This window comes from Chelmon rostratus, chromosome 7 (genome assembly GCF_017976325.1).
Source record: "Chelmon rostratus isolate fCheRos1 chromosome 7, fCheRos1.pri, whole genome shotgun sequence".
NCBI lineage: Eukaryota > Metazoa > Chordata > Actinopteri > Chaetodontiformes > Chaetodontidae > Chelmon > Chelmon rostratus.
In genome coordinates this window covers 25,379,249-25,405,047 of record NC_055664.1, presented here as the reverse complement: position 1 = coordinate 25,405,047, position 25,799 = coordinate 25,379,249, and the positions used below count along the sequence as shown (strand labels likewise).

The 25,799-nt window shown below is 41.3% G+C and overlaps 3 protein-coding genes across 3 annotated transcripts in view; 1 reads left to right on the top strand and 2 right to left on the bottom strand.

The window, feature by feature from the left end:
• Nucleotides 1-19,338, bottom strand: part of tyw1 (tRNA-yW synthesizing protein 1 homolog (S. cerevisiae)) — a 55,541-nt gene extending 36,203 nt beyond the window's left edge. Inside the window, exons 1-9 of the mRNA XM_041940557.1 lie at nucleotides 19,065-19,338; nucleotides 18,673-18,800; nucleotides 18,322-18,444; nucleotides 17,736-17,837; nucleotides 16,745-16,939; nucleotides 15,927-16,217; nucleotides 14,221-14,343; nucleotides 5,640-5,772; nucleotides 831-883 (exon numbers count right to left, since the gene is read on the bottom strand). Of these exons, the coding sequence (XP_041796491.1) occupies nucleotides 831-883; nucleotides 5,640-5,772; nucleotides 14,221-14,343; nucleotides 15,927-16,217; nucleotides 16,745-16,939; nucleotides 17,736-17,837; nucleotides 18,322-18,444; nucleotides 18,673-18,800; nucleotides 19,065-19,254 (1,338 nt within the window). The 5' untranslated portion in view covers nucleotides 19,255-19,338. The remainder of the gene's footprint in view (nucleotides 1-830; nucleotides 884-5,639; nucleotides 5,773-14,220; nucleotides 14,344-15,926; nucleotides 16,218-16,744; nucleotides 16,940-17,735; nucleotides 17,838-18,321; nucleotides 18,445-18,672; nucleotides 18,801-19,064) is intronic.
• A 1,020-nt stretch (nucleotides 19,339-20,358) lies between these two features.
• On the top strand, nucleotides 20,359-22,853 carry sbds (SBDS ribosome maturation factor). The gene is made up of 5 exons (XM_041941069.1): nucleotides 20,359-20,560; nucleotides 21,296-21,425; nucleotides 21,542-21,742; nucleotides 21,887-22,051; nucleotides 22,259-22,853. The coding sequence occupies exons 1-5, from the start codon at nucleotides 20,433-20,435 to the stop codon at nucleotides 22,382-22,384; spliced, it is 750 nt and encodes a 249-aa protein (XP_041797003.1). The 5' UTR covers nucleotides 20,359-20,432; the 3' UTR covers nucleotides 22,385-22,853.
• A 1,098-nt stretch (nucleotides 22,854-23,951) lies between these two features.
• LOC121609595 (claudin-4-like) lies at nucleotides 23,952-25,631 on the bottom strand. Its single transcript, XM_041941264.1, has one exon. The coding sequence runs from the start codon at nucleotides 25,543-25,545 to the stop codon at nucleotides 24,871-24,873; it is 675 nt and encodes a 224-aa protein (XP_041797198.1). The 5' UTR covers nucleotides 25,546-25,631; the 3' UTR covers nucleotides 23,952-24,870.
• Nucleotides 25,632-25,799: the final 168 nt, after the last annotated feature.

Sequence of the window (25,799 nt, the reverse complement as noted above, 5' to 3'; positions counted from 1 at the left end):
TCCAGCTGTGCAGGTTTAAAATTTCTATCCTATGCCACCCATCTTAACAGTTTTGCATTTCTCTCCAGTTTTAGAGTTTTATAGTCCCAACGGCTTCATTTATCAGAATGCATGATCTTGAGGGGAGATATCCACTTGGCTTACTTCCAGTTCTTTCCATTTTGCATTGTAATCAGCATTGCATGTAAATCATCCAGGACACAACTGACTGTTAGATGAAGACTAGCGTGCTCCTCAGCACAAAATTAACTGCTTAGTTATCAGTTAATGGCTGAAATAAAAGCAATCAAAAGTGACATCCCTAATCCTGAATATAAAAAATAATAAAAATTAAGGTGGGACATGAGTTTTGACAGGCTAGAGTCTGGACTGAAGAGTCATAAGCATGTCATCTATGTACAGACATATCGTGTGCTGTTTCGTTAATTGGGATTCCAGTTCTTTCAACATCTTCTTTAATTACTCGAGCAAGCCCCTCAGTGAATAATGCAAACAAGTTGGAGCTTAAGGGGCATCCTTGGCAGCATCTAGAGTTACTATGCCTAAGAGACTGCCGTTTATTTTAATCCAGGCTGTTTGATGTATATGGATGTAAAACATCGTCTAACCTCATCACTAAAGCCAAAATGCTGTTATGCCTAATACAGAAACTCCCAGTCCAAAAGCCTCGTCTTTGTCGAGGCTAATTGCCAGATATTTGAAATGTTTTTGCTCCAACTATCAACCAGGTGCAGAGCACGCCTCATGTTATCCTGTGTCTGGCTGTGTGATTCATGCAGGTAGTTTGTCAAAAAGTCTAACACTCTATCGAGAAGAGTAAATTCCATTACCTTGGTCCATCGACAAAGCTTTACTCCTGAGTGACTTCCAATTAGTTTGTACCCTGCACAGAAAGACAAAGAACATGAGAAGAATAAGGCTGTCAGTCAGTAAACACTTGGACCCATTACCACATAGGCCAAATTCAGCAGATAATTAATACACAGAAAAGTGGGGATTACATTTTCTTTAAGTGGAGCATCAACAAAGCCCTGCTAAACATTCACAAAGCCATCTTCATTCATAGTCCTCTGCTAAATGACTGACCATCTCCAATAAAGTGATGAGCTGCAGCTCAAGGGCACGTCCACGGTAAGAAGGAAGGGACCGTGTTTCAGATTCCTTTCAGCACAAAAGGAGGATAAAGTGTTTCAAATTCACTGTCTTCACAAGTCTGCCTCTCTAACCTCTTATATTACCCTGGCCTAATACCGCTGGCCACGAATGGTCACGTTGTTTTTACACATCCTCCTCGATGATGTCTGCCAAAGAGAATACAAATAAAATTGTATCACTTAATCTGCTCAGGAAATACCAGGACATGGGGACTGATTCTAGGGGAATCAAGAAGGGCTCGCTTTCATAAGTCCCAATGTTTAAAGGGGCTTTCTAGTGAAGCCATGCAGCGGCAGAATAGCCTCATGAGGAATTCAGGTAGTAACTCTTTATTTGGGCCATTAACGTGTTTTGCTATTAAATCCTTGTAGCTGAAATATTTGTTGAAACGCAGCATTAAATTTGTGTCACGGTGTGTATGAGCTCTCAGTGCTTCCACAAATCTCAACTTTGATGCTAGATGAGTTAAATACAAATGTTATTCATCAAGGCTGTTGAGAGACTATTTGTGAGGAAGGCTGAAGACTCATCTTTGATTTACCACCTGAGAGAAACAGCTTGCCATTGATCAAGAATGTTCTTTTGATAAGTTCCTCTTGTAACTAGAAATGCCCAAACACAATGGCACACTCACACACAATTCAACTTCTTTGTTTGCTGTGCCTGGGTATTTCTTTTTTGGGCAAAAACATGCTGACCAGCATCAAATTGTTTTTCCACCTAAAAATACCTTGAGAGCACATGTCCTCCTCTAACCTCACTCTAGCAACTTCAAAGGCATACAATTAAAGCTGCAAGCAGCGCTGAGCAGGCCCTCGCATCCACATGGCCTCTGGATGAATGACAGCCCTGGCCAACCTGGCCCCTAATTTTCACAACTACACGACGCTTTGCAAAGGACTTGACTTCCTATGCCCACTAGGTGGCACTACAGAACACGCACGAATTATGCATGATGTTGCTGTATATAAAATATAGACTGCACACTGTAAAATTCATGTAACTCAAAAGTCACATGTGGCTTGCTTCCTGTTGCCAGTACCAGGTGTTGCTATGACTACAACTCATGAATGTCACATAGGTGTGATCAGAAGCGGTCCGTCAATAACCACATGAAGCTTGAGGCTGATCAAATGAACCACTGCTGAGTTATTCCCACTTCTTGTTTTATATGGCGTCATGCATTTGCCATGAAAAACCTTCTTCAACATATTAACAGATGTTCCTGCATATCAAGTGCAGACTACATAATGCATGGTATATACTAAAGTTTGCTGAATATTGAACAATATACTGTCAAGCTCAAAAAGCTTCCTGTTTAGTGGCAAAACATGCAAATTGTCTGCCTCGCCATGGCAACTAAAACTGTGCAGTAAATTCAATTCAATAAAAAAAATACACCACATGGATTTTAGTGCATCACACAGAGGGAAAAGGGACAAATCTGCCAAGTATATGTTCACACAAGAGGTGCACAAACATGCTCCACCAATGACTGTATTTATACCATCTCTCCCATCCCTCATAACCACCCTCTGCTACCAATTGTCTCTCTTTCCAGTAGCCTCAAAATCACAACTGAATCATAATGTGTAAGTGATGTGTACATATCCTTCAAGACATATCTAGACTAAGTGCTGGATTGATATGCCCTTTGTGTTTTCATGTATATTATGCTGTACGAACTAACGCTGATATTTTAAAGCATGTGGTTGCCTCATAGTGATTTTATGCTTAACTGTGTGTAGCCTTATCTAAATGTAAGGGGGACATGGACAGTGGTCAGGGTGGTGGGAAATTTTCAAATCCTAATGTTGACAGGTATGATGAAGTATGGTAAGGTATGGTTAAACTATGTCTTCATTGAATTTACAGAACAATTATCATACCGGAATATACGCCGTTAAAATGACATGTAATGTGATAGAAGAGTTTTTGGCAATATCGCCCACCCTTATTTGGGAATGTAAAGTTGATTAAAATCAATAACAAATATAAACTGATTGAAAATTAAAAGTCTTTCAATCAAACATCTATTTCTATAGTTATATTAGTGACCACCTGTTTCTCAACCAACTATAGAAAGACGCCTGAAATTTGCCACCAGAACGAATTAACTGCAGGCGTACAGGTAGCCTGCTGCTACAAACAGCTGCTGAACAGAAACAAGTCTCACCCACAGGGCTTCTAATCTGAACAGCACAAAATCAGTGGTGCTCCACTGATTTGGGTACAACATTATTTACAATTCTACAGGCAATTTATACTTTGATCTGTGGTAATTCGTCCTTCATTCTGAGCCGCCGGAGGGAAACAAAATGAGCAGGGAGAGAATGTGTTTAATCAAAGAGTTGGAAATCAGTCTAATTTGTTTAGAGGGGTCTGCAGTGTCTTCTTTTTAAAATCTCACAGGAACTAGTTTTCCAAGAAGTAATCAAAGAAACATGACAAAATATTTTTCATCTGAATATTCTTTTGAGAAATTATATTTTTAATGTTTAGTGCATCGTTTTCTCAAAAAAGCTTATTAACTTTTGCGAAATCAAATTATAGCTTTTGCCATTGATTATAGTTAACAACATACATGCCCCTTAACCCATTACAACAACTATTTCAATTAAATGTCTGCCGTCTATGTTTATTCTTTACGATGTTATGAGTGGGTACATGTTTTAGACCTGCTTGAAAATTTAAAAACCGGCATCTCTTGATTTCTTAACTGTGCAGCATTATTTTAAAAGTTTCTTGGTCTTTTGGATGTCCAGAAAAAGGCAACACAGGAAATCCAGCCTTCCAAGACCAATTATCATTAAAACAATGCCAAAGCTTTTATCCTTTATTCTTTTATTGCAAATAAAAGAAAGTGTCCACCAGGACTGACTGTTGCCAACATAAACACTGTGAAATAGGTCAACATTTGGTCAAATGAAGAGAAGTCTTGCTCACAGAGACCTATTTATAGAATGTTGTGTAAGCTAACAGTGGAGGGGAGGGGGGGGGGGAGTGTTTACTGGCTGTAAATGACTGGCCTGTGCTACACGAGTGAATGGACTCAGTAGAGAAGAGATAGTAAAATGTTTCAGACTGTGCTAATGAGTCAATAACTAAGACTCTGGGGATTTATGACAGGCGAACACCTACACATGGAGCCTATGGATACACTACATGTAGCTTCAATTACCAAAACACAGGGTGAAACAACATAAACACTGAGCCATACTCAGTGTTAAGCTCAGCTTCAGGTAATATTGACATAAATCCGAACCGTTCACACAGGCAGCATATATATACACACATACACGATATAATTTTGCATCTCCGTAATCTAATTAAAATCTAACATCCAATCTTAAGAGCCCTGGACTGAAAGTAATATTGCCTGTGCATTAGGGTCATTAGATGTGCATGTGTAATCACAGATGTTTCAGTGAGTAAATGTCGGGTTTTCAAATGTAAATGATAGGAGCTTTTTAAAATAAGACATGCAGAAAAACATACTGTCTATACAGGACTGATACAAGAAGAATTTTCTTCCCAGAAAATGTGACAGTATGTAAGTTGAACTGCAGCATCTGGATATCGAATTCAGAGCTTTATGAACACTGCCATGTTGACACCAGCAAGAAGCAGTTTTTTTTTAGGTTTTCGTGTGGGAGGAGAGAGGAATGAAACTCTTGGGAATGCACCCCGAGGACAGGCGGAGGCAGAGAGGGTAATTGGACTGCAATGCATCATTAAGTGTCATTAGACATACATTCCCAGCTCCACACTTTTCCTCATGTAGCACCTCACACCAGCTTTCACTGACCAATTTCTCTGCCAGGATATTAGAAGAAAGGCTTGAACACAGGATGCAATTTCAGCAGTTGATAAACTTTAACGCTATCCAACCAGGAGTATACCATATCATTTCTTTCTGGATGGTATGCAAAGTAATTTGCATTTGAGCCAGTAAACAAGCTACTCGATTAATTACAAAAAATATCTATAGGTACCTGAGGTAAATTGAGTTTGAAAAGAACACCTTTATCACTGATGATCAAAGAAGAATACTTTTCAGTAAAAAAAAAACAAAAAATCAAAATTGACTTTTCCACTGGTAATTTGCATTTGTTTATTAGAATTACTGCTGAAAGACTCATAATTCATGTTTTCAAGTGAATTACAACTTTGCTGCCTTTGTGGAACGAGCAAGGTTAAAGATATGCTGACAAGCAGCTGGTGTGCTACGTCTGTAATGTGATTTTTTATTGCAAAGCAGTGCAGTGAGATAATGTGAATATATTACCCAGTGACAAACAGCAGATGTCCTTTTGGAAATGGCAACAGTTTTACACAAGTTATAAATTCATAAAACTGCACCAACAACTGAAGCAATGTCACTCACAGACAATACTTATGTTCTCTTCATCTTTCTGTCTGCTTTGTTGTATTTCATGTAAGCTCTCTCATTCACAGCCTTTATAAATCATCTTTTTCCTCACCTTGCTTTGTCAGTGCTTCGCTAAGGGCAGGCGTGATCATCTCCCTTCTTTCCCCTTCCTCTTCGGCCTTCTTCAATCCATTCACCTTGGACAGCTTCACCATCTGAACGTCTCTTCGGCCCTCCTCTTTGCTCTGTGATAGAGAAAAACTCAGTTAGTTATTGATTATGCTGCTTAAAATGTATGTTGAGCAGAAAAGAAATTCCTCTTCTCTTGAAGAAAACATTTAATACTATAAAAAATGCTTCAGTCAATAAATACTGTTTATTCAATAAAATTATTGACAAATCAGATGCTAATAACTAACTTCACAGGGACACCTCCCCAAAGACACACATTTACAAATGCATCACACAAAAACAGAACAAACAGACACCGTAGGGCTTGAAGGCTTGACACAAGGTAATATTCAAAGGCAGATTTTTTTTTTCTTTTCCACCTTTGTTGAGCTTCAGAGACACATTTAAGAGTCAATTGTGCATCAGTGTTTTCTCACCTGCAGCAATAAATCAACAGATTTGCGAACACTTAAGACATTACGAGTATGACATGCAACACTGCTGCAGCGCTTTCGGCTAACATGAAGGTAAGAGTTATTAAAGATTAAAACAAGATTAAAACAATTTGACCGCACCATTATCATCAGTCACGACACTGGAGTCGAGGCTGTGCAGGCTCATGTGGGCAGACCTGGGTGGAATTACTATTTCTCTGTTAACTTGGTCAAGAACAGAACTCAAAAGCTTTTGTATTCCCTGCAGAAGAAAATTCTTCTGTTCATTAATCACACCTGTCACTGCAATACACTTGTGTTTTCCTCAAATTCTGATACTGATTAAACTGCTGCAGGATCCAAAATCAACATTCTGACATCTTAGAGTTTCAACAGCAACAGGTCAATGGGATAAGGAGAGTTCAACAGAAACTGCACTGTACTGATTAAAAAGAAACAACACAAACAGACTCCATCGGCAGGAAACAGCATCTAGAGAAGCTTAAAAGCCAGTTTGAATATGTAGTGGCTGCTTGCCAGATGATTTGATGCTTACCACTTTAAGGAACTAAGTTAAAAGCAAGAAATTCCAAAGAGCTCCTCCAAAGCGTTTGATGTTAGACAGGCCTGAAGATCAAGGGCAGGGATTCAGCAGTCCTTGCATGACTTTGTGTGAGACGTAACCATTAACCACTGCATGGCATGATCATTTCTTAATAAAAAGGGGAATATTTCTGTCCAGACAGTGCAGGGCAGTCTTGGTTGACGGCCCTTCAGGGGCCCTGCAAAACACTACAAAAGTTAAACAGAGTAACAAAACAACTGTTTGTCTTCATGCAACAGCAGCTGTCTTTTTTATGCTTGAACTGCTGGAGCATTTGAAAGATTCAATATTTGTATGTACATATAAATATATGACAGATGTACTATTTAGGGATACAACAGAAGATTTATTAAGTCCTGTTTGAATAGTTGTTGAAGAGTTGGTGCATTGGAACAGGTATCACTTTTCAGAGAGGCGTGATGGATGACGAACATTTGAGATTAACCACATTAAGTGACAGCTCCACCCAATTACTGTACTGCTGCCACTGCCTCGGCTTGTCTATAGGGATCTATATGTCATCTTCTCAACACAGTGGCACTCATAAGGGGCTGATACTCTGTCAGCAAATGCTGACGAATGCTCATATGTGTGCATTCCTGAGGAACTGAGACAGTTCATTGGTTTCTGTGCAGCTCGCTGTAGGGCACTGTCCTTTGTTCACAGCTCTAAATGGAACAGACATGTACCACTGAGTCTTAATAACAGCTCTGACAATACTGGGGAAGTAAGCTCTATGTGCTTCAGCCGGTTTGACGACTTGCTTTAACGCAGTGTGATCTATATTTAGTGAAAAACAATGGGTTCTGTTATAGTTGCCATTTCCAACTTTTTCAAGTTTGTAGTAACTAATTGTTTTGGCCACTTAGCAACGGGATCAAGCTGTTAACACAACATTGACACACAGTATCATCACCTTTTAGGTTGATATGGCAAACTTGTTAACGTATAGCGTCACGTGTAGCACACATGGAGCAACTTTATCATTCATTTGAAGTCGTGTTTCTGGCCACCTGATGAATATCTGCTAGTTAAGCTGTTAAATACTAAATGTTCTCAAAAGTCTTCTGCTGCCTGCTGCACCCAAATGCTATGAGAGCAGTGTGGAGCAAAGAGGAGCCGCTGATTCAGATGATAAGTCTCTGCAGCTTCATTACTACCAGAGACTCCTTTCACAATGTCATATGATTTTCACATTGTCATTATAAAATAGTTCTGATAAATCATATTATCACACTAGTGTACTGCATTTTGCCGCAACATTCTACAAAAATTACTGACAAATTAGATTGTATTAATCGAAAAAATAATTGTAAGATTATTTGATAATGGAAATAATTATTAGTTGCAGCCCTAATCTGCATGAATTTGTGTAGTTGCGACTTACTACTAGTCAATTTTATCAAAATGTCTGATGTGTAAAACATGTAAAGTATATGTTAAAAACATACTAAACCTTCTTTTGGCATCCCCCAAACTTTGTGAAACATCATCGAGAAGAAAGCAAGCTGGCAAGCTCTAACATGAGCAAGTAAATACACAGCACATACACTGTCCAAGTGAGCATGACCTCAGAGCCCATCTTTTTCTGCTGATAAACCTGACAAAGGTGTAGTTTCTCCTACCACCTGGACAAATCTAACCATGTACCGATCTACAGAGCAGCTCCATCTGCTCTGTGCAGCTGAGGCCATGTGTGGCGGCCATTAACCTGCCTTAGCCCCAAGTACAGTAAAGTTCACACACTCATAACAGCAGCAGCGACTCCTCAGAGGAGCAGCTCCTTTGTTCACAGGGGATGCTGTGAATATGTGCAACATCATGCTGTGTCAGAATCCTCCTGCATCTCGTTCCAACGTGAAAAAGGATTTGGCATTGTGCTCGGTGGCATCTGGAAATGCATTTCTCATTTATTTCTGCAAATGATGTGGGTTGCTGCCTTACTTTAGGTGATTTAAAGGATGCTACAAGCCATGCTCTATTCCAGTCAATCTGGGAAAGCCACCCTGAGGCACAATCAAATAGTGTTTTAGGTTAACCAGATTTTCAAATCAGGGGTGAAAACGCTTAGTTTGACACTAAGGATAAATCAGGGTGGGGAAAAAGAAAAAGAAAGGCACCACCACTGAGGTAGCCTTAATGCCAAGTGGTCAAGTGGAGCTGCTCAGTGGCCAGCAGGTCAGATTGTGGTTGCACTGAGTGGCCTCCAGGTGTAACTGTGTGAACATTACCAGGGCATTCCTGAAAAGGACAGCCTTGATCTCAGTGAATCTCACCTGAATAATTAAATGTAAAAAAAATAATGATTCAAAAATGTTATTGCATCCGTGACATGCAAAATTGTGACAGCATACACAACATGCATCCAGCAGTGCAACAAGCTGTCCCTGTGGTGTTTGCGTGCAGCCTGAGCGATTAATCTGGCCCCAGTCTCTGGTTCCCGCTGCTCGGCTTTCACCCTCGCTCAACAACTCACAGACATCCGGTTATGTCCGGGCCAGTCTGGCCTAACAGAACTGGGACATCTCACAGCACCATGTCGTGCTCTGGACCCATGACACAACATGGGGCTGATGCAGACGGACAGTGCAGCGATAACACACAGTGCAAACAGGTGATCCGGGCACAAACAGAAAGGTACACGTGGGTGAGGGAGCTCCAAAAGAGGGGGGGATCAAGTGGAAAGCAAGAAGGAGAACTAAATAAATACATAAAACCTCAAAAAACAACAAAAAACAAAGTTAAATACACTGGAATAAAGAAAAGCTACATGTTACTTAAGTTACCTGTTACCTAGTGCTGCACAGTTATATTACTGTATTTTCCGCACTATAAGGCGCACCTAAAAGCCTTTAATTTTCTCAAAAACCGACAGTGCGCCTTATAATCCAATGTGCCTTTTATATGGATCAATATTGGTTGATTATGGCTATCATAGTCAGGGGCCGTGGCCGAAGTAACAGCGGTAAAAGTGTAAAGGGCATTCCACTCTCGCCTTCATACTTTTACTGGCGCGTGCAGTCAGCTGTCAACCTGAATAATAAAATGACTATTTCACTGAACAAAAAACAATAATAGGCAATTAAAATATTAATCAAACGTGGTTAATGTGATTTCTGCTTCTGAACCTCAGCGCACAGCGTCTGCACCTGCATCTTTATGCAGGATAAACTGTCATCTGTGAGCGTGCACGGTGTTTGTTTCAAAACGAACAAACTAAAATAAAATACATTTAAATAAATGCTCATTAATTATTTTCAAGAGCCGCATGCGGCTCCGGAGCCGAGGGTTGCCGACCCCTGATCTAGTGGATGCGTAACGCAACCCCAGACACCACAGTGCGGTAGTTTCTTTCTATGCGCCTTATAATGCCATGCGCTCTAAATATGAAAAAAGTTTTAAAATAGGCCATTCATTGAAGGTGCGCATTATAATCCAGTGCGCCTTATAGTGTGGAAAATACGGTATATTCATTCAAATAATGTCAATGATCAAATAGGTGCACATTTATGTTTCAGTTACACCTGGCATATTTTTTTTAGTCCTCCTCCACTGAAAAATGTTTTGCTCATTTGTTTGCTTTTGTTCCCTTACTCGGACGTTTAAGCTTTACTGTGCAGAATGATGCATGTACATTAACAGGCTGACAGTAGGAGGCAGTTTTTACATTTATCTGTTGAAGGAGGAACGTTTGTCTGTGTTCACCTTAAATCTGAGTTTCAGGCTTGTATATACAAGCAGGATTTTGTGATGTCATGAATGGTTCGAAGCCAATCATTGGTCAAATATGCAGTTTCCACAAGTATGATGTGGAAACCTGAAACTTCCAGTGCACATACACAGAGAATGGACTTCTCAGTGACACAAGGAGACAACTTTGGTGTCTTACTTAAACATACTTACATATACACATTTTTTGGCAAAAGACAGGCAAAGCAAATCAGGCTTTCTATAGACGGCCCTTTAAGTTATAGTAGCATCTTTGTCTCGGGTTTCTTCCACTGGACACTGAGTGAAAACATCCAAAGCTGAAAGTGATCTGGCAACAGTCCCGCAGCATAAAATGGACCACTCGCAGAAACAGAAACCTCCAAGGACAAAGTTTAGATTCCAGTGCATCAACATTTGTGCAAAATCAATTAGGGAAACAAAGAAAATGACGCTTACTAGAACTTGGCAGGAAACAAACAGCACTACAGCCAAAGACTGATATAGACTAAGATTAGGCAATAAGAGCCAACAACACAGTTCCTGCCAATCTATCATCTGCTACATTTGAAGAAAAACAGTTGTGGAAAATGATGATGCATCATCATCATGTTTAGCAGTGATCCACTCATCCTCATTCCAGCCTGGCTACAAGCACCACTGATACAATACAGACGAATCCATCTGTGCCACATATAGCTCTACAGCCTGCTGCCTTTTATGTACTAAGTTTTAGGGTTGGATGAGGCGACTTAGTTATCCAAGTGCGATAGGATCTGTGAAGAAAGTAGACAGCTATTGGGACTTTATTTCAGTGATTTTAAGATCAAAATCAACTAGAAACAGATGTTTATTTCAGTGTAATGGGTCTGAGAGCATGAGATGCCACAATCAATTAAACTCATCAGTGGGTGCAAACAGCCCCGATCTCTGGACGGCCCAGTTCAGAAACAGGCTGACGGATACTGAGTGTGAAATATTTTCCCTGTGTCCTCAGTCTGGGATATGAAACCCCTAAAAAACATTTCTCTATTTAATAATTCAATGACATTTCAACAACTACTGCAACATGCTCCCTTGGAAATCATTTGGGACTGAATTTTAAGAGAATGTGTTCTACAATCAACTCAAGATCCAAGAGGATCAACACTGAGCACTGGACTAAAGGAACACAACCTCAACATGAAACACAAATTAGTGCCAATGAATGGAATGTGCTGATGTTTACTGCCTTTTGTATGCAGTCCTACGGCCATCATCAGTAAGAAACTTTACAATCACAGAAAGCATTGCATTTGAAAACTGATCAGTCCCCATTTGATCCAAATCCAAATTTGCTGAGAGCAGCCAGTAGTACTTGTAGTGACCTACAGTGAAGCATCAGCCAGTACTCCATCCCACAGTGACATAAACATGAAGTTTCTCTGAATTTGTTTGATAGGTGTTAGTAGATCACCTGGACATGATCCATTAAGGAACCCTGATTCAAAGCCCTTGAACACAGACTCAGACGGCCAGCAAGGTTCAGCTTCAGTTTGGTGACAGAAGGCTGGAAATGTAATAAAATCTGTTAAATGTCACCTTTCTGGTGTGCACAGAGAATTAATGCAAATAGCTTTGGAGGTGAAATGACAGTGTGGTGTTAAATCTCAGACCAGGGGTTCACTCAGAGATTTGAGTTGCCTGCAGCTGAGAGCCTCTGCCATCACCTAGTGGTCAAACACAGCCAAAGTGTGCCTCCACCTGTGGTCAGGAGACATATCTCAAGCACAACAACAACAACAAAAACAGCTGGCTACACAGTCGATCTTCAGCTCCATTTTTAACACATGTATGAGTATGAAATGTATTCAGCCTTTATAACCTGAGATTCAGCTTATTAGCAGAGAGTGAAAGAAGACAGATATTAAACATCTGGACCTCAGCTGACGCTTCACTGTAAATAAGATAACGAAGATATTCCAGTCAGGGGAATTTCCTTCTTCACACTTAATTTGCAGCTCGGCTAAATACTTGTCGTCTCTTGGCAATAGCAAATGTTTAGTGCACAAACTAATTACGTCTTGCAGTGCCTGCTCTGTGTGACAAAATTATGCAAAAACACTAATTTGTTACCACAGACACGCAGCAAAATTGTCATCCTGACATCCAAGTGTGATGACACCAGTAATCAGAGAGAAGAATTCTAATTATACTTAAATGTTACAAGACAAGTTAGACTAAATATTACTGGAATACTTTTACAGCAGGTGAAAAGGAGGTTAAGGCCACATTTGCATTTGGCCATCACAAAAACAAATGGGAACATTCTCAGGGAAAAGAATGACAACAGGAGCCCGTGGCTTCCTAAATGAAATCACTTCATGAACTTTTTAAGAGAAGAAGTCTGGCTGCTTCTACTGTGCTGAGCTTCCTGAGCTCCTCCAGGCATCAACTGATGTCTCTTTTACTTTCCCAGCCGCGATGCATAAACACATCCATGTTGGGCTTACAAAGAGGCCTGTCCAAACCCCACAGAGCCGACACACCACACACTGTAATATTTATGTCACATGTGAGGGGACGAGCCTGGCAGAATCTGTTGTTAAAGTCGTGTTCCCCGTCTGTGTGAGACACGGACACTTCCAGTGCAACCCGGCTCTGGCAGCACAACATTAACTTGTCATAAAGCATTACACTTTCATGAGAACAAAATTTAGGAACCACAGAGGCTCCGATCAGCTGGAGGATTATCTCCCCCGAGTTACTGAAAAACACACCTGCCCAATCAGAGCAGAGGAGAACATGTTTACTCACGTGCTTCTTTCAGGAGTAAAGTCCTCGTTAAAAGTTTGATTTGAGGTCAGAAGTCTACCTGCACGTTTCTGTTGCAGCCACAATAAAACAGTTGATTGAACATTATATCAATCACACAGGACTTATTGTTCAGTTGCAGTGCTTTTGCTCCAAATACTATTGAGTTTTACAGTACAGAGAAGAAATTTTAATATAATAATCTGTACAAATATTAAAAAAATACACAATTTTTGCCATTGTCGTTGCATTTAAAATAAAAATTTTAAGTGGTTTTATTTTCACTGCTGAATTAGCGAGCCTATAGTATAAACCAGACAGCAGTAAAATCACAGGCTTTCTCTCTACAAGTGTTATCTTTCCTGTTTGTTTGATTTTTGGATGCAACATGAAGCTCTGCCCCTCCAAAGTACAGCTACGTCACCTGCCAACGTTACTTTTCCTTCCCCCGCCTCTCACAGCTCACCTCCATGTCACAGTCCTTATGCTACAGTCTACAGAGGACACTGATGAAACCTCTGCCTTCTCATTTTTTTTCCTGCTTTTCTTGACTCACTCGTCCCTCACAAGTCTGTGAAGTGGGCGTCTTCGCTCTCACGCAAGCCTCCGCTTCTTGCCTGCCGGGGGTCTGGTGTCTATCAACCCATCTGCCACTTCTCCCTCAATGGCACCATTTTTTTCTCCTCACTCAACACTCATAGATGTAACTAAGGTGCTGGAAGCTTAATGCTGTGAATTTAATAACACAGAAATGCTGAAAATAAACCTGCTGGATGATGATTGGAGCTCCAGTTTAAAGTGATTCAACAACCACTTAACTGTAATATTGTGAGGCAGGAAGTACCGACTCCTGTTTAAGAGTAGAGCATACATTTCTGAAAGCTCATTTTCATCAGTCAGTCGCTTTTGCACACAATCATCAGTGGAATGACGTGTGAACGCTACTGAAAGTGGTGTCACTGTGCTAATGCATAGAGTCTAACCTTTGCTTTCTTGGCACTGTTCATGAGGTTGCCCAGATCCTCCATGTCAACCACCGAAGCTGATTTTTTCTCATCTTGCATGCCGGACTCCTCCTCATCACTGCTGGACTCCATCAGATCCTCCTGAAGCAAGAAAGAAAAGAAACCCCGAAATAAGGTTTGAAAAAAAGAGACGAACAAACAAAAAGATCAAAAACAAACTCAGAGATTCAAATATGTTCCAACCGATAACCAATTATAAACTCGTAACTACTAACATGATTTAGCGAAGGAGCCCATATGGAAAGCATCTATTGTACACTGTTGTGTCCTCTGTGGCTGCCTAATGAAAGAAGAAAAGCCATGTGCATGTTTATAGTGTTTAGAGGATTTATCACAGTGCAGTGTTGACGTTTCTGACCACATGTGCGGCCGCAGGATAAAGTGAACGGCCGGTACAGTGGGCAAATAAATCAGGATGATGATCCCTCGCCACAGCTCTCAGCTACTCTTGGTTACGGTTGAATGTCACCTCAGCTTTGTGCACTGAGTGCCGCAACCAGAGGGGAAGAAGTCTAGATTTGGCTCTGTGGTGCCTGCTGCCATGACAACTGGTCATCTGTGTGTGCTGTGATGTGTTTGAAAGCTGTTATATATGCGGTGTGTGTGTGTGTACTTGACTTTTTGTGAAATGTGTAATTTCAGTGATTGGGGAAAACAAAAGTGCTATTTCATATTTTGACATGATGGGTGATTACTGTCGAAAACACACAACATTAGTGCAACTAAACAAGGATGTGATGAACTCAGAGGAACACTCCTGTTCCTGAGTCCTTATCAGAACTGAATCACATTGTTGGAGTGCAGCACGAGGCCGTCAGCCCATCCAGTCCACTTCAGCTTCCTGTCATGTTGTGTGCACCCTGGTGACAGCATCATAAGCCAGAGGACATTTTCCTAATTAGACATCAGTCGCACACTTTCTCAGCCTTTCTTCCTCTTGTGTTCACCAGTTGTCTTCACCTTGTATTCTGGGTCACGATGGAGTCAACCTAAGAGTGCACTGGGCAGAAGTAAAGCTGCCTGATGGTTGTGTGTTTTTGTTCAGTGTTTTAAATTTGAGATACAGACCCATACAAACTAAATCCCTCTCAATCATGACTTATAATCAGCTAGAAGTGTGTGGCTGTGTAATTATCTGCAGAGACGCTGCCCTCTGTCTGCATTTTCTGATATTCCTATCATGTTGCTGCGGTTGGGACATTTCTGGGCTGCAAGCTTTGGGCAGTGGCTCAAGTAACAGCGTGCAGGTGAGAGGAACACATCCAAGATAAAGCTATGAAAATGGTGGACAGGCCACCGCAAACTGAACAGTAGCTGCCAATTTCTGGTTGGGACAGCTTCAATATTTGTGTCCCTCTAAAGCTGATCAGAACACTGTGTCAAAAAACACTGTTAATGTTTAATTTAACTAAATTAGCAAAGTCTAATTCAACAAGTGAGATACGGTGCGTGATGGGCAATGGACACTTGGCCAGATCAGTAGTCCAGAGCACTGCTCCGAGGGCTGGTTAGCATTCATCTTTTTACTCAAGGACACTTCAGCCAAAGGGACTTGAAGTAGTCTTTCTAACCGCCAAGTCAACCTCTTGCTCCAAAAGTAAGAGTGTTCACAGAGCAGCATTAAAAACACATTAGTGATATGAGCCTTGTTTTTCCGCCATTACCTCAGAGCTGATATTCTGCAGAGCTGTCTTCTTCTCCTCCTCCTCCTCCTCCTCTTGTCTGTCTTTGCTCTTGTTCTTGCAGGAGCCTCCAGTCTTACAGTTCCCACTGCAGCTCTTCTTCTCTCCCTTGGCCAGAGCTCGAAGGCGGCTCAGGAACTTGACCTTCCAGGCCAGGAAGTCTGCCTGGATGCTGCCATTACGGCTCTTCACCACATTGCAGTCGCCCTCCCCCCTGGTCATGATCCGCATGCCACTCAGCATCCAAAGCCACTTGTCCAGGTTTTTACCCACCTGGTGAGGCAAAAGTAAAAGTGGGTTAAATAGGGTTTAAACAATTTAAGTCTGACTGTTCCTGGCTTTTGTATTAGAACCCTGTTGAGACACCTAAAGTATACTCAATTAAAAACAGTACAAAGACAATATGTTTAATGCTTTACCTCATTAATTTCACACATTTTCACAAATATATGCTTATTTTGAATTTGATGCCAGCAACACAATTAAAGCTGTGGCAAGCCTGGAAAACCAGCTGTAAGTAGCATCATCATCATCATCATCACCACCTTCTCACATCAGACATCTCGCCAAAGAGAAGCAGCTCCAGTGCAGTGCATTGTTTCCAGTCCTAAGCTGACATTTAGGTGAGCTGCATGTTAAGTCAATTTCAGACCAGGAATATGCTTCTCTAGCCTGTCAGCTGCCAACCTTGTAGCTTCAGATATTATTAAATAACTGACTGCAAAGCGTAACATGAAGCAGTATTATTATTATTCCAACATAGCTTATCAAGGCAATGTCTTTATTTCTCCATTTCTTACCGTATTATAGTGGCCAACGTAGACAGAGTTGCCAAGACCAAACACTGCATATCTGAGGCCTTTGAGGTAGGTCTTCCCGTATCTGAAGTCAGTGGATGCCTCCTCCAACCACTTGCAGAACCACTCAGCACTCTCTGTGGGCTGTCCATCGGTGTACGTGGCCACAAGAAACACGCAGACTGAGCGGCTGGTGCACTGAATGGAGATAAACACAACACATAAAAGGAAGACAGTGAAACTTAAATTAAACAGCACTGTTCATTTTGATTTGAGGAATTAAATCATGTAATAATCTTGCAAAGCACTAGAGCGCCATGTTGCTCCAGGAAGGTTGCCAACATGCATGTTTCTGGCGGTTATTGCTTATGGAAGCTCGCCTCCAAGACTAAAATCTAATGTAAAGGACAGCAGAGGATCAATATACATTAAATCTTAAGTGAGTGCACGCTGCGCTCCAAATAAAGAGAAAACTTTGTCAAACATGCAGTGTCTTCTTGACGGATGGCCTGCCAGCGAGCCGGTGCACGGAGGATCAGCTGCATCTCGGAGCGACTAGCGCCTGCGGTCATTTCTCTCGTGGAGTTTTTTTATCACTGAAAACTGTATCACTGTCCTGTTCAATAGACAGCTGTGTTCTCTACTGCTGCGTACAGCCAAATAATCTCCTGTTTATCTCTCAGTGCACTACATAGTGTCTGTACTTACAAAAAAAGGGAACACTGATGAAAATAATCCAGCTTTCTTCAGCTGAGCTGGATTTGTGTAACACATTTATCCTCTGTGACAACAGTTTGTGAAGGAAAGGCTGAGCTGGAACATGACAGAACTTGAGGCTTACTGGGCTGCTTGTTGTGAAGCTTTTGTTAAAAAAGAAAACAGCTATGATTTAAAAGTTGAGAGTTATATTCCTCTACACGCTGCTCTTTCTGTCCATCCGTCTGTCCTTCACTAAACAAGGAAAAAAAGCATCATCTCTTTGGAACCGTCTTACCTCATCAGCAAGTTGATCATCTGGATCGTAGTCCTTCATGTCAATCACCTCTGCTGGTATACCCAAAGCCATCACCTCCTGTGACAGCTCTGTCGCAAAGCCCTGAACAAATCAAGTCTCAGTTGATGCTTATCAGACATCTCAGAATTGTACATTTATAATGTGTGAACTGCCGATCTGTCTAGCCTTGGACTGATCAATCGTGACTGGAATTTCACATCTGATTCTGTGTGAGACATTGGTTTACAGGTTCGCACATGTTTGTTGTTTACTAGGAAGTAAATCGTCGTTCTGTGAAACTTATGATGTTCATATTTTGTTGAAAGTGCATCAGAGATCGACTCATTAAACTCTGGTCACTTTAGAGGCCACTTCTAGCCGTGTTGAATGTACTGTCAGCTAGATTGTACGACTGCTTGTTGTGTTTCAGTAGATTCAGTCTACTCCTCTTCACAGAAAGTAGAAGGATATGATGAACACTGTTGTTCTGGATACCTGGATTTGACATCATATTGTTGTAGCATCAAATTTGTTAACATTATAGGCCAGAGAGGATGTTTAGGTTTTCATTAAATAACATCTGTACCTTTGCTGTTCCAGTTTGAGAGCCGTAGAGGATTTTAACTCCTGACACGTGGACCACGGTGCCTCCTTCATTGCTTTTCACAGCTTTGTAGACCAACGACCCGACGTCTGTGGAGAAGCTTTTCTAAAAACATACAGATCATGCAAAGACAAATAAACGACAGGTGGTTTTGCATGTGAGTCTTCCTTTTCATGCAAAGATCTTCAATATTTGGAGAAAGCGGTGTGCAAACACTTGAACTAAAACAAAACAGCATCCACTAACAACACAATTTTACAAAAATCAGCACACACAGAACATGTCTACAAGTAAACATGAGTGATGGTGAGACATGGGCAAGAGACAACTCACCTTCTTCAGTGCCATCTTCAGTGAGAACCAGATCCCGAAGACAAGCGCAGCCCCTGAATACAGGTACAGCCTGTTTTGCCATATCGACATGACATAGCTCTCACTGGGACTGTGGGCATTCTGTGGGACTGGAGGAAGACATCAAATTGCGAATAATAATGATTAGCTTACTTTACTACTTGTACAAATGCAACGCAGCCAGGCTGTAGGTAAGCCTAAAGCAGCAACAAGCAACTGGACGACAACATTAACCCTTAACCTTCGGTCACCTGCAGCAAATAAAAGGCGGGTGACCGGCTAGCAATACATGCTAACAGCGTTACTACAGTTAGCTAGCTAAAACATAACGTAAAGTTAGTTTGCAGTTCCGTTATAATTTCATGTAAACTCACCTTTAGTATCCGACGTAGACACATGACTCACGAAAAGCGAAATAATTACGAAGAAACTCAGCATCGCTGCAAATCGTACATTTAAATACACAGTCCTCTGCAGCTGAAGCTGTGTGCAACCATGTTGTTTGGCCGACGAGCATGCTGGGAAGCGTAGTTCTTTGTATTGTGGACGTTGCACGCGAAGCATAATATCAAAGCAGAACCATCGTGGCAAAAAATATATTGATTCATAGCCAAAACGCACATTTGCATTTACATCAAACAATTCTCGTCGTCACAGTTTTTGGCTAATTTTAAGTTGTATTTTGAATTTTTTCACCGGAAGTATATCCGTATTCCCTGTCATTTTGTTTTGAAAGTGTTCACCGGAATACTTAGTGTGACACTGTGTCAGACTTCATTCTCTGTAAGGTTGCTGGCAGTCGTGAGAAATTGACGCTAGGCGGTAGCTGGGTCAGTTTAGTGGTGAGTTTTAGAACTATGAGTATTTACTGCTCTCCAGTGGTGACAGCGAGGTACTGCAATATGAAATTCGTCAAGTACCGTTAAAGCAGCTGTCAAAGCAAAAACTACATCCGGCAAAAACTTTCAACATACAAACTGAGCTAATCAGATACGAACATATACGACTGTATTAATTGTTCTCAGAGGAATTTTTTGCTATTCTTTAAAAAGCGTTTTCGTAGGTATCGTACTAATGTTGATAATATTGGTATTAATAATGTGCGGGTCGGTGTCAAACAACATGAAGTCGTGATAACAAGTACTAGAGTGTATTGCTACCCTCTGATGGTCACAGCGAGTAACTACAATTGTATTTCACTAGCATAAAGTCAGACATAATAAGAAAGTAATACTTCCGGTTATTACATTCAAAATAAAGCTTTCACAACGAACAGGTCCGCAGTTACGTGTATAGTCGTGATTATAAATACTCTCATCTCAACCACCAACTGTATATCGTGTTAAGGCAGAAAAAAAGAGTGCGCTAGATCATCCACCGAACAATTTTAAAGTAAAATCTTCAAAAGTTGTAATTACACACTGTAACCAAAGGAGTGCCATTACACTGCACTGTTATTACACATTCATGACAACATTTCTGAAACTTTAACAATTATTTCTTTTGTATTTTTAAGAAATGAAATGATTTCTTAAATTATTTGTATTTTTGTTTTTAAAAGATTGCTCATAAATCACCAAATTATTTAAATCTACTGGAAAAACAAAAAGAGGGCGGAACTGTTGTCTACCGTCGATGTGTCACAGGGGACACTCCTGAGAGACGCACTCGAAGCGCAACCACAACGTTAAAACCGAGACGTCGGACGGTGGACAGAGCAGTCTGTCTTATTAAACATAAATATGTCTATATTTACGCCAACAAATCAAATACGGCTGACAAATGTGGCCGTGGTGCGGATGAAAAGAGGAGGGAAGCGGTTTGAAATCGCCTGCTACAAGAATAAAGTAATGAGCTGGAGATCAGGAGCGTGAGTAACGTTAAACGTCAACACACCCACCGAGTACATGATTTTACTGCGTATGTACCAAAACAGCGTGTTTATTATGTCAGTCAAGTCAACAGACATTTGTTTGGTTTGATTTGTAAATGTCCAGTCAAAGCCACGGTCCTGTCAGGTGGTGGAATGTAAGTACAAAGTGCATTTAATAAGTACTGAAGTACAGTTTTGAGGAAGTGGTTTACTTGAGTATTTCCATTTTCTGCTACTTTATACTTCTACTACACTTCACTTTGAAGGCTAATATTGTACTGTTTACACCACATTTATCAACATTTACACTTATTTGCTAACAGTTACTATTCATTACTTTGTACATTCAGATTATTAATATAAAATGAAAAATAATAAATAGATTAGATGAATTAGGTTAGGCTGCCCATCAGCATGTGGAGTAATTAAAATGAACCTCACTTTTAGCAGCTGCAACATTAAAGTGAACAGAATAATGCATCAACAATTATTCCAGTTATGTAATAGATATTATTGTGGAATGAGCCATTCTGCACTTTTACTCTTGGTATATTAAGTATATCTTGAATACAGGATTTGTGTGTTTTTACACTGCTACTTTTACTTTAGTAAAGATCTGAGCACTTCTTCCACCCTGGTTTAATGCCTCTCCGAGCTCCTTTATAGACCACTGAAAACGACCAAGAACAAACATCTATTAAATAAATATTCAACCATTGTGTTTTCTTCCAGAGAGAAAGACCTGGATGAGGTTTTACAGACACATTCGGTTTTCGTCAATGTGTCCAAAGGACAGGTGGCTAAGAAGGATGACTTGACCAAAGCCTTTGGCACAGATGATCTGACAGAAATCTGTAAACAGGTAAGAAATATTTTCCTTCCCACCTCTTATTCACACTGTATTATCAAAGGCCTGTACAGTGTTCATCTTCACTTCCCCACCTGTTTCCCTGCTGTGTTTCTTTTCATCTCGGACAGATTCTGGCCAAAGGAGAGCTCCAGGTGTCAGACAGGGAGAGGCAGACTCAGCTGGAGACGATGTTCAGAGACATTGCGACTATTGTGGCAGAGAAGTGTGTCAACCCTGAGACCAAGAGGCCGTATACAGTCAGTCTGATTGAGCGGGCGATGAAGGACATCCACTACTCTGTCAAGACAAGCAAGAGCACCAAACAGCAGGTGAGAAGAAACTTCAGCCTTGTTTGTCCTCGTCATTATCAGCGACACAAAGCAGTGTTTCCCATATGTAGGATTTATCTGAGCTGCATGTTGTCGCAGCCTCCTTTGTCTCTCGTTAGTCTTGACTAACTGATCTGCTCGCAGGCTCTAGAAGTGATCCGGCAGCTGAAGGAGACCATGGAGATCCAGAGAGCCCACATGAGGCTGCGATTGGTGCTGCCAGCCAAGGAGGCCAAGAGGCTGAAGGAGAAGCTGAAACCGCTCCTGCAGGTTGTGGAGAGCGAAGACTTTGATGAGGAGATGGAAATGGTGAGGAAGGTTCAGGTTTTTTTAAATCACGCTGTGTTTGTGGGTGTGTTTGAGTTACAGTTAATGAATCATACGACACAAACAGATGAATCAAATTACAATCAGACATCAGCTGAATGCTCCTAAATTAAAGCTGTGTTTTTTCACTCTTCTACTTTCTCTGCCTTCTGCTATGTTTCTCTTCTGCGCCTCCTTGCTCCTCCTCAGGTGTGTCTGGTGGATCCCGGCTGCTTCAGGGAGATCGATGAGCTGATCCGCTGTGAGACTAAAGGCAGAGGTTCTCTGGAGGTTCTCAGTCTGAAGGATGTGGAGGAGGGAGATGAGAAATTTTAGTGAACTGACCAGTCAGGACTCTGCACCTTATCCACACTAACATGCTTCACTGCGGCACACTTAAAACTCATTTAAGAGACAATATTTATGAAGAGATTCATACTAATTTCAGCCATCCCTGTTTCCCTGCCTCTCTATGTTTAAAGGATTTATTTGACAGTTATTATTTGCCAGATTTGCGTGCTGGGTGGAATGTATTTTGAAAATGCATTTGTGCATTTACACCTAAACTTGCAACTCAGTTAATAGTTCTGGGCTGCATTCACTGAATTATTCAGTTTTATTTTGGTATTTCTGGACCATTAACAGAACTTCTGGACAAAGTCTGAAAGTCTTTTCTGCCTTCCATCAGACTTTCTGTGCCATGTAGTCAATGCTCAATTTCCTGTTTTTAAGAATCATTTCTTTATCCTAATGATGTATATTTTGTCATAATGAATGAGTTTGCTCTGTAGAAATAAATATTTAACAAAAAGTTTTCTTTTTCTTGTCTACACACTGATTTTCCTCATATAAAAAAAGGTGAGACGCTGTGTGAAACTAACATAGAATGTGATAGCTCACTAATCCTTTTTGACATATATTCAGTTGAAAGACAAATTTTTAATGATTTACCTCATCAACTTCATTGATTTTTGTAAATTTTTGTTGAATAATGCAGAAGCATTGTGTTTTGGGGTTGTCCGTCCGTCTGTCCTGTTCTCATGAACACGATGTCTCATTTCTTCAAATTTGGCAAAAACATTCACTTTGGACTGAACGATGAACTGATTAGATTTTAGTGGTCAAAGGTCACTGAGACCTTACAACACACGTTTTTGATCATAACTCAAGAATTCATGCGCTAAATATGACAAATGTTCACATGAATGTCTCAAATGATGAGGTGATATTTTACATCCAGAAGCTCAAAGGTCAGCTTCAGTGTGATCAGTTTTGTGCAGAAACACTTTTATTCGAACCATCGCTCAGGAACAGAGGGCAGATTGTGACCATATTTCAGGTCAGATATTGAATTGGTGGCACTAATCTTGGGTATCCACCTTGAAACTGTGGTGCTCAGAAACTTTGTGTCCTGGCAATCACCTCAACACTGTTGCAGACCAGGTGCTCTCCCTCATGGCCCTGATGGCAGAGTGTCGCCCCCAGCAGGACAGTGTGCAGCAAAAACTGCTGAGAAATAGCCCTAGGATTACGACAAAGAGCTTAAACCATCAACCTGGCCTCCGAGTTCCCCAGATCCCGATCCAATCCAGCATCCGTGGGACATGCAGGAACAAGTCAGATCCATGGAGGCCCCACCTATATTTTTTAATGTTTTTAAAAGTGTTTTTACTGCTAAGTCGTAGCAGAAAACACACAAAACAAGATACAGGAGTAGAAGTGCAGAAATGTGGTCTCAAAGATGTGGATAATCAAGTTCAAATAAAGAAGTGTTTTCAAATTCAAATTGATCTGAGGGCTTTAACCAAACCTTTTCTCACATCACAGAGTTCAGGGTGTGTCTCTAAATCAGAAATGCGTGAAATTTAGCTTCTCGGAGTTAAAAGAAAACCAAAATCATGTTTTCAGTCATTTAATGCAAAAACAGGGAAAATGCAGCATGAGGAAAAACAGATGCTTTCCTGTCAGGTTTCATCTTTGAGCTCCATGCACATGCACTGGTGCAAATCTGCAAATAGAAGTCTGAAAAATCCAGTTTCACATCAGCCAGACTGTGAGCAGTTCGACCCACTGATTCCATCATGAATCTTCTTTTTTAGAATACAGCATATACTTCACCATATTACCTCCGCAAGTGCTCTGTGGCATAATGAGTCAAATAAAGCACAAAGTCAAATAACTTTTGTAAATAAATATATCAGGATCATTTGCAATGCTTTATTCCACAGTGTCCTTTAGTGCAAAAGAACTCATTTCAAAGATGCAAACAATCTTACCACTCTCAACAACAACAAAACAAATATGAAACTGCAGTACTCTAATGTAGGGCAATGTGTGTGTGTGTGTGTGTGTGTGTGTGTGTGTGTGTGTGTGTGTGTGTGTGTGTGTAATACAGTAATTAGTTTTAAGATCAATATTAACTCTTTCACATTTAAGGCATTATGTTAAAAGCATCAGAGGGCTGTAATGTCTCACTGTCGGTTTAGTATCAATAATTCTATCAAGGGAAGCAAACAAATGTATAATTTTACAGTAACATTGAACTGGGGAAATAAGGGTTGAGTGTGAAGCAGTATTGTACTGTGGTATATTCAGTGTGCTAACTAGAATACAAAACACTGCAAAGCAAGATGCAAATTCAGAGACCTGCTCACATCCTTCTCAATAAAACGAATCTGTGACACATCACTTCTCTCTCATGTTAAGGTCATGCTTAGTGAAGCCAGTGCGTATAATGCTTAATCTATGCACAGTCATTTCACATGTTAATGATTTTCCAGTTTAATTTCCCACACTCAGTTAAATATTACATCACAGTGCCCTCAGATAGGCTCTGATCTGCGCTCATACTGGCTGTTTGTGAACGCAGTCCTGTTGATCCTGCTCAGCGGGTGATTGGCCTCCTCATTTAGATTCGGGTACCTGCTGTCTTCAGGCTGCTGCACCTGCCTCTCACTGGTGGGGCATCTGGTGGTGAGAAACACCCCGCCGACCAGCATCAAACCGAAGGAGATCCAACCAAGATACAGCGCAGGTCCCCAGTCTCGTCTAAGTAACACAGCACCCTCCAGTGGCTGACTGGTGTGATGGCATGTCCAGGCTGTGGGGATCAGCAGCAGGATCCCTGACAAAACAAAGAGAGTACCAGAAAACACTTTGATCTGACCACGCAAAGGGAACCACACTGCCCCCGTTGCTCCAATCACCGCAGCAAAAGCTCCGGCTCCAATGGCCGCCATGATGAGGGCCCTCCATGTCCGAAAACTTCCAGAAAGAGACATGAGAGACTGGTAGAAGGAGCAGTGCAGGCTGCCATCGTGGGCCAGGTCCCAGTGATCCCATTCCAGCCACACCCCATCCCAGTAGGCAGGCAGAGTAGCTGTGGTGTTGTCCAGGGTGCCGCTCACCTTCCACAGAGCCAGGCAGCGTGTCAGAATGGCACAAAGCCACCCCGTGAGGGCCAGACCGAGGGCAGCGAGCTCCAGCTGCCGCTCCATGACTCCGGCCGGCCTGCTCCTCCTCTTCACTGCCGGCCCGGCTGCCTAACCAGAAACAGCTGGCAGCAGAGTGGGGTGGGGTGTTTTTTTAACGTGTGTGTGCATGTGTGAGGCAGAGTCACTCTGTGTATGTGTGTGAGTGGGGGTGTGTGTGTCTGTTTTGCATGACTGCTCAGACAGAGGAAACCAGTTCTTTGGTATTCATGTGAAGAAGAAGGCACTAAAGCTGGGTGGAGGAGGGAAATCCCTCTGTT

Coding starts and splice junctions, on each gene's coding strand:
- sbds (XM_041941069.1), top strand. CDS start 20,433: ATGTCTATATTTACGCCAACAAATCAAATACGGCTGACAAATGTGGCC. Junction 21,426..21,541: donor TGACAGAAATCTGTAAACAG/GTAAGAAATATT, acceptor CATCTCGGACAG/ATTCTGGCCAAAGGAGAGCT. Junction 22,052..22,258: donor TTGATGAGGAGATGGAAATG/GTGAGGAAGGTT, acceptor GCTCCTCCTCAG/GTGTGTCTGGTGGATCCCGG.
- LOC121609595 (XM_041941264.1), bottom strand. CDS start 25,545: ATGGAGCGGCAGCTGGAGCTCGCTGCCCTCGGTCTGGCCCTCACGGGG.